At 53.4% G+C, this 8,306-nt stretch overlaps 1 protein-coding gene across 1 annotated transcript; it reads left to right on the top strand.

The window, feature by feature from the left end:
- Positions 1-32: 32 nt before the first annotated feature.
- Positions 33-8,304, top strand: LOC111859360 (transcriptional repressor CTCF-like). The gene is made up of 12 exons (XM_023841937.2): positions 33-230; positions 2,098-2,631; positions 2,961-3,261; positions 3,558-3,728; positions 3,805-3,938; positions 4,436-4,556; positions 5,068-5,217; positions 5,391-5,551; positions 5,638-5,820; positions 5,895-6,036; positions 6,112-6,300; positions 6,546-8,304. Exons 2-12 carry the CDS (start codon positions 2,107-2,109, stop codon positions 6,722-6,724), a joined length of 2,256 nt encoding a protein of 751 aa, XP_023697705.2. The 5' UTR covers positions 33-230; positions 2,098-2,106; the 3' UTR covers positions 6,725-8,304.
- The last annotated feature ends 2 nt before the right edge of the window (positions 8,305-8,306 follow it).

Here is an 8,306-nt window from a genome sequence, read left to right as displayed (position 1 = left end):
CACGGCCCCTCGCATCGGCCCCTCCCCTCGTGCTGGGCGACCCTGTCCGCGCACGCGCACCGCCTGGTCCGGGACCGCCATTTTGTGCGGAGCCCGACTCTGCGAAAGCGAGAGAGGATTAAAACCACCGCCGAGGAAGGGCGCCTTGTTGCACCGTCGTCGAAACGCAGCAGGGTGCAGACTCCAGACTTTCGTCTGAATCCGAGGACAGAACAAACTGACACGGAGAGGTAAAAGAGCGCAGCTTCTCAGGAATGGGGGGGTTTTGCAGGAGCTTTGTTCGGCCTCTAGGTGTCACGATGGGGCTCGCGGTTCCGGTGGCTCGCGGGGGGTGTTTGTCTCCCTCTATCGTTGTCGAAAATGTAGCAAAAACACTTATAACGCAGAAGTTCGGCGAAATGTTCGGGTATTCAGCGACTGTGGGGCGCCGCGGATGGCGGCCTTATTCTAGGCGGGCGGCGGCCGTGTCGTGCTTCCTGCTCCCGGGTCGGGGCCAGGCCAGGCCTCCATTTTCTGCTCTCTTTGTTTCCTCTTTAGAGAAACCAGCGGCTTGTTGGAACGCGCCGATACTCAGTCACTTTCCCGGGTCCCCGTCCCATAATGCGAAGTCGGCGTGACCGGATGCTTTCCTCGGTCGGAGCTCCCGTCGGACTTAGACTCGTTTGGTCTCGATCCTGGTTCGGTTCGGTCCGTTCGGGTTTTAGTTTAGTTTCCGGAAAAGACCCAGATCCAAGACCCCGGTCATGTCTCACCCACGGATCCCGTCTAGCTTAACGGAGGACTTCGGGATCGTACGACGGGGTTTAGTACGGTTCAGATGTACTCGGAGCTGTTTCGCAGCCCGGTGAGCACTTACACATCCCAGGGACGGTGCTGCAGGCTGGGCAGTTCGGCATGTGTCCAGAGGAATGGGACCATTTAGGGCTCAGGCAAATTTTTCTGCAAATTGATATTGGACGAAATAAATGTGTAGACTTGCGAGTCTGTCTTGGTTCAGACGAACCGTAGTACATCGCCTACAGTCTGCGTCCCCTGATATCGTTGCCCAAACGAGGTATGCATCCGTGACCTGGCTTTTGGTGTGTATGACAGATCAGCGTCATTGTGACACTCAGCAGAAAGTCTGTGATTCCCTTAGGCACAGCTGTTCCTTGCCTCCAGGTACATACTCTGTTCTTTGGGCTTGAGCCAGTGCTCCGCAGAGATGAGTCGTTTCCTGTTGATATCAGTTACCATGCAGGAAGGCAGGGCCTGCTGCGGTGACAGAAAGACAGTTTACAATTGCACCAACTGAAAACGTAGTTCTAGGCTGAACAGGTGTAGTTTTATCTAACGGCAGCCAGAAGTAGTTGACCCATCAGTTGTGGTTTCTGAATGAGGTTTTTTGGCCTGTTCGTGAAAGCAAATGTGCCATTTTGCACTACACTTGTGGTGTGAATATTCAGTCTATTTCTGCTAATTCCTTAGCTGACAAATCTCTCAACAATGCCTCTGCCCTTTGACTTAGGAGACACTTTAAATTTTACTAATATATCTAAGCCAGAGGTGTCCTGGAGGGCTGGAGCCCCACACATTTTTGGGTTTTCCCTCATCACACCTAGTTCAACCCCTTGTACTAATCACCACACGGCTCTTGAGCTGAACCGTTTGTGGTGGAGCAGGGAAAGAACTAAGCTACACAGGGCTCCAGCCCCCCAGGACTGCAGTTTGACACCCCTGATCTAAATTGTCCAGATTGTCCTGGGAGTCGGCTCAATGGCTGCCACAGCGGCTGCTCGAACCAGCTTCACGTATTGTTTATAAATCAGTGTACACACCAAGGAGGGAGTGGTCAAACTCTGATTTCCTTGATTTAGCTCAGCTTCACCTTTTAATGGGTGGGGTATTACTTTAAAGAGCGCACACAAAGTGGTGCTCTGTGGTGTTCATTTTGGTTTCTGTTCTAACCAGCGTCATCCTGTGGTGTCTCTTAGTCACGTATTGATATTTCGGATGGCAAGCTGAGTGATACTAGATGAGAGGCTGATCCAGGAGCATCTATAGACTGAGTAGACTGACCCAGGGATTGCTGGGACGTGACTGCATTTTCTCCTTCAGATTTCTTCCATGGAAGGTAACCCAGCCGACGTTGTCACAGACGACTGTGCCGATGCCTTTAAGGCCAAGGACTGCAAGACCTACCAGCGGCGCCGGGAAGGAGATGAGGGCGAGGGGTTGGGGGCAGAACTTCTGCAAGGTGTAGCCCAGCAGGTGGGCGTGGTGGGCATGAACACTGGAATGGAGATGATGGTGGTGGATTCCCTGGTGGACCAAGCACTGCTGCAAGTGAAGCCACCCGAGGGCATGGAGGTGGGAGTGGCCCACTCTCAGGTGGGCGTCGCAATGCCTACCTCGGCAACCGTGGACGACACGCAGATCATCACCCTGCAGGTGGTCAATATGGAGGAGCAGGCAGGCATGGGCCTAGGCGGGCTGCAACTGGTGCAGGTGCCGGTTGGCACAGTGCCCGTGGCTGGTGGCCCTGGTGTGGTGGATGAGCTGCAGGGAACCTATGTGGGCACCGCTGACACCATGGCAAAGGATGGAGAGCCCGTCATATGCCACACGCTGCCTCTGCCGGAAGGATTCCAGGTTAGGCCATGCATTGCTCTCAACTGCATCCCATAGGGGTTTTCCTAGTCATGCACTGCAATTTTGTTTCTTGTACTATTAAGTTCACACTGCTGTCCCCTCACACAGTGGTGTCTCAGTGAGTGGCACTGTTATTTGTGTCAAGCTCTTTGGAGCAACAGCTTTTGGGAATACAAATAAATGTAATTTAGTCCTTTAGGTGGTCTATAGAAATTCAGGGTAGGAGTTTGAGGACGCTAAATGGAGTGACTAGCTTGTAAAATGATTACTCCCTCACCAGATCTGACCAGACAGCCAACCCTGTTCACTGACTTAGTAATCCATAACAGGTGGTGAAGGTTGGTGCCAATGGGGAGGTGGAGACAGTGGAGCAGGACGAGCTGCAACCTCCAGATGAGCCAGAGCCCTTGGAGATGCAAAATGAGGACCCTGACTATCAGCCGCCGACCAGGAAACTGAAGAAGGCCAAGAAGAGCAGGCTGCGGTACAACACAGAGGAGGGCCGCGACATGGATGTGTCAGTCTACGACTTCGAGGAGGAGCAGCAGGAGGGCATGCTGTCGGAGGTCAACGCTGAGAAGGTGGTGGGTAACATGAAACCCCCCAAGCCCACCAAGATCAAGAAGAAAGGTAAGACTGTTCTCTCTGAGCCCTGGTCTCATGAATGTTTGCAGGCTGTGTGATGGCCCTTCTCACACTGATGACCTTTAAACACACGGTTTAATGTGTAGGTTTCACAATAGCATGACGGCAGGCTTTGGTCCTGCAAGGCTGCCCTCCTGGCCGCATGGTCCCTTCACTGCCACGCCGCTCGTTCAGACATTGTCTGAAGTTGCCTTGTCTTTTGTGTCGTGAAACTTGTCTTACTGCGCCAGAGTCATATTCTGTCTCTGACCTGCATCATCTCCTGTCACGGAAACATTCAGGTGTAAAGAAGACCTTCCAGTGTGAGCTCTGCAGCTACACATGTCCACGGCGCTCCAATCTAGACCGCCACATGAAGAGTCACACTGACGAGAGACCCCACAAGTGTCACCTGTGTGGCCGAGCTTTCAGGACCGTCACCCTGCTCAGGAACCACCTGAACACTCACACAGGTGCGTGCTGCCTACTGACTACCCATGTCCGCCTGTGGCCACCCACTGACCTTTATCCCCTCATAACTGTTCACAGGGACACGGCCCCACAAGTGCGGAGACTGTGACATGGCCTTCGTCACCAGCGGAGAGCTGGTTCGACACCGTCGTTACAAGCATACCCACGAGAAGCCTTTCAAGTGCTCCATGTGTGACTACTCCAGTGTGGAGGTATGTTCTGCCAAGCTGGGTTGCTTCTGTTTAAATGTGGGGCCAGGGTGCTTCTGGCTACACGTAGAGCCTCCGGTCCATACACCAACTTCTGGATAATTGTGGGAGTTCTGGCTCTGCTGGTTTGCTTCTGGTTAAACGTGGGGGTCTTGGACAAACATTCTAGCTAAGCAGAGGCTCTGGCTCAGGCAGGCTACTTCTCATTAAATCTGGGGCTTGGCTCGGCTGGGCCACTTCTGGTTAAACGTGGGTGTTCTGGCTCTGCTTGTTTGCTTGTAGTTAAACGAGGGGGGAGGTGGGTACTTGTCTGCAGGCACTGGAACATAATGGCAGTTGTATTTTGAAAAGAGAGAAAAAGCCGCCAACAGGCATGCCTTTCGTCAGCAATGAGAGCGGATGTAGCTGGTGTTTTTCAGGGGGAGCCACCCCTTCCTGCCTAAGTGGGTTACGGGTCTGTTACCCGTTACGTTGCCTAACCGCATCTCTCCCCCCACCAGGTGAGCAAGCTGAAGCGCCACATCCGCTCGCACACGGGGGAGCGACCTTTCCAGTGTAGCCTGTGCAGCTATGCTAGCAGGGACACCTACAAGCTGAAGAGGCACATGAGGACTCACTCGGGTGAGCACAAGGAAGCGGGGTGCCCCTGGACTGAGAGTGGGAGGAAGTGTGAGAGGCAGGCTGGTCTGGCCTCGGGGGTGGCCTGGAGCGAGGGGGTGAATCCTCCACCAGGCTGGGCCTGCACATGGTGGCATGTTTTACTGGCTACTTCAGAAAGGTGTTCCTTAAAATGAAGTTTATTCACACTATGGGGGGGGGGGGGAGGGGGGGGAGTCAATCTTGGCGTCGTGCTTGGAGTGACATAACCAGAAAATGGAGAAGCATCTCACAAAAAAAGATCAACTTATAATGTTCAGATGCTAAATTTTTTGTATTATTTATTGACTGTTTTACTCAGACACTCTCACAGTCTGGCGCTCAGGCAGTGTGATATCGACAGCTGACAGGGTCGAGGGAAAGGGGTAGCAATGACGGCTCTGCTGTCAGGGACCTCGGCCTTCCATGGATAGCCGCAGGGTTTGTGTTGGAGGCGTCTTTGTGTCGCTAAGCCTGAGTCTGTCCCGAACTCCAGGAGAGAAACCATATGAGTGCTACATCTGCCACGCCCGCTTTACGCAGAGCGGCACCATGAAGATGCACATCCTGCAAAAGCACACGGAGAACGTGGCCAAGTTCCACTGTCCCCACTGTGACACCGTCATTGCCCGCAAGAGCGACCTAGGTGAGCCTTTCATCTTAGTGAGTGATGAGTACAACTGCAGCAGGTCAGGTGACTTCCCGTTCGCTGACTCGAAGAGGAGACCTGATGCGGCCTTACTGGAGTAGGGGAGGGGTACCAGCACGTCTGGCAGGACCGTGACAGTGTCTGTGTGTCCCTCCCTTCCGTGTGTCCAGGCGTCCACCTGAGGAAGCAGCACTCGTACATCGAGAGCGGCAGGAAGTGCCGCTACTGCGACGCCGTGTTCCATGAGCGCTACGCCCTCATCCAGCACCAGAAGTCCCACAAGAACGAGAAGCGCTTCAAGTGTGACCAGTGCGAGTACGCCTGTCGGCAGGTGGGCATGCGTTGGTGCGGGGGGGGGGGGGGGGGTAAAGAGGTGCAGGGCCGCAGGTTCATGCTTGACTAGTGTCTCCGTGGCAGGAGCGGCACATGGTGATGCACAAGCGGACACACACCGGCGAAAAGCCTTATGCCTGCAGCCAGTGCGAGAAGACCTTCAGGCAGAAGCAGCTGCTCGATATGCACTTCCGACGATACCACGACCCCAGCTTCGTGCCCACATCATTCGTGTGCTCCAAGTGCGACAAGGCCTTCACTCGCAGGGTAGGTGTGTCCCCCCTCAAGGGTGAACCCTGTGTTTTTGGATTGACTGATAACTATCACTACCCCCTCCACAGAACACTATGATCAGACACACTGAGAACTGCACTGGAGTCGACTCGGCTGATGCGGAGAACGGTGCCCCCCCAAGAAGGGGCCGAGGGGGCAGGAAGAAGAAGATGCGTAGCAGGAGGGATGACGACGACGACGACGACAGCGGTAAGTTCCGAAACCTCGCAAGGGAGACACTGTCCCACTGCAGGCAGCATTCTCATGTTGGCTGTCCTTTTGCAGAAGATCACGCAGAAGCGGAGCTGGATGACATCGATGAGGATGACGATGGCCTGCTGCCTGACGTGGACATGGACATGGAGATGGAGCAGGCCCCACCCACCATCCCCATCCCTGCCCCTGTGACCCCGCCTGTTAAGAGGAAACGTGGTCGACCACCAGGCAGAACCAATCAACCGAAACCCTCCCCAAGTAAGTCATTTCTCTCTTCTGACCACAAGGGGGCTACCTTTCGTGGTACTTCAGGTATGTAGAGTCATTATGCTGTGAGATGAAGCAGGTGGTAACGTGATGCTGAGGGAGAACTCTGGTCTTACTCAGGTCTTGGATTGATCAGAAAGCATTTAACCTGAACTGGCATCAGCCTCTGAATGCCGGCCATGTGAAGGCATCTTACCGTCCCAGTGCTGACATGTCTGTCTGTCCCTCATCCTCAGAGGCGGCCATCGTGCAGGTTGAGGACCAGAACACGGTGAAGGAGAGAGATCCCGATGGGGCCAGCACGGGGGTGACCACGGTGGAGGCGGATGCCGGAGCCGTGCATTTGCCTTTAGTGGAGGCTGCGCCCAACGGGGACCTGACCCCTGAGATGATTCTGAGCATGATGGACCGGTGACGGGAATCCAGTGTGGCACGCGGAAGCACCATGGCCGGCCCACAACCCCCTCAGCCCCCTACTCTCCCCTCACCGTACCTGTTTTGTGATTTTTACCCAGGCTGGGCCTTTAAACGCCTGAGAAGAATAGTGACCGTCTAATTTCTCTACAGGATGAGCGTTTCAAGGAACCTTTCGTAGTCTTTGCTAACCCGTCCCATCCTCGCTTCGCCATGTGTGTAGGGCTGGAAGGGCGAGGCTGACTTCCCTCCGGGCCCCAGCTGCCGGGCCCCAGCTGCCGGCCCCTCGCTTTTGACACCTCCTATCACGCCTGGGGTTCGCTCGCTTTCTTTTCTCCGCTCCTTGTCTTCCTGCCGTCTTATTCAGCGTGCCCCATGCCACGCTCCTGCCGCTCTCGAATCTGGGGGCTCCTGCAGTTTCCCACCACACTGTTGGCAGTGGCAGCCTTGTGGTGGTGGGTGAGACAGTGGGGGGGAGGGGGGGTGCGTGCCTGTCCAAACACAGTCCATTTTTAATTGGGATCATAAAATGACGGCGAGCCAGACCCGTGGGTATTTGTACAGACATACTCACGACTGTTCGCTTGTAAATATTTTTATATCAAGGATATTTTAAGCTGGTGATTGAAGAGCATATGAATTCCCTGTTTGAAGAGCAGCAGTGTGGTGTCATCCTGCCGGAGCCACCAGGCTGACTCTGCTGCTCTGCTTCCTGGCTTGCTTTTGACGGGGTGGGGGTGGTTTGGTTGTGCTCTCAGGGGAATGGGACTGGCTGTTCCCATCTTAACGTTTCAGTCACAGCGCCCCCTACACCCAGGGGTGGTATAATACAGAAGGTGCAGCCAATCATCACGATCCCCATGCAGTTGGGAGCTCCTGTAACAGCCACTCATCTGAGGGACTCCAGAACCGGATGCCGGCTGCCCCGCCCTGCAGTGTGATGAAAATGGGGGGGGGGATATTAAACTGCTGTTTAATTACTGATGTCTTGCAATACCAGCCCCAGGCCTTTTTACTCAAACGGAGAATAAATGTGGTATTAATTTTCCTTATGGTATATTGCTGTCTTTAAACATATTGCCATAATATTTTTAATATATATTTTTTGTAAGGAGGTTTTAAGCTAAGGTGGGTGTCTGTATAGAGCTGTTAAAAAAATCTTGTTTTACATAAAGTTTCCTGATTCGCTATGGAATTCCCACTGTCTATTGTATTTGCATTTCAAAATAGCTTATTCTTTACGTTCTTAAATTCTAGTTTTTTTCCCTCTTTTTTTCGCTGTTCCATTTTCAGTGGTTGAGAACCACTAATTATGTTTGAAGGTTTACTAAGGATGGATGGGAGGTGGGAGGGGAATGTGCTGCAGTTCAGCTAATAAAAGGCGACTGACCTGATGTCCCCTGGGTTTTACTTCCCCGGCTGTATGTGATGGTGAAGTGTGGATGTGCCCTGTGTCATTACTGCTCTTCCAGTTCACTGTTTCTGTGATGCCTTTAAAACATCCCTTTGAATAATGTTCATTCAGCTGCTTACAAATTAGTCTTACTGCTCCTTATTAAATAAAGGGCAATGCTTTTGGGACT

Source organism: Paramormyrops kingsleyae, chromosome 11, assembly GCF_048594095.1.
Source record: "Paramormyrops kingsleyae isolate MSU_618 chromosome 11, PKINGS_0.4, whole genome shotgun sequence".
NCBI lineage: Eukaryota > Metazoa > Chordata > Actinopteri > Osteoglossiformes > Mormyridae > Paramormyrops > Paramormyrops kingsleyae.
Note: the sequence above shows the minus strand (reverse complement) of the source record. Positions and strands in the feature narration are given on the sequence as shown.

Coding starts and splice junctions, on each gene's coding strand:
- LOC111859360 (XM_023841937.2), top strand. CDS start 2,107: ATGGAAGGTAACCCAGCCGACGTTGTCACAGACGACTGTGCCGATGCC. Junction 3,729..3,804: donor CCACCTGAACACTCACACAG/GTGCGTGCTGCC, acceptor AACTGTTCACAG/GGACACGGCCCCACAAGTGC. Junction 5,821..5,894: donor ACAAGGCCTTCACTCGCAGG/GTAGGTGTGTCC, acceptor CCCCCTCCACAG/AACACTATGATCAGACACAC.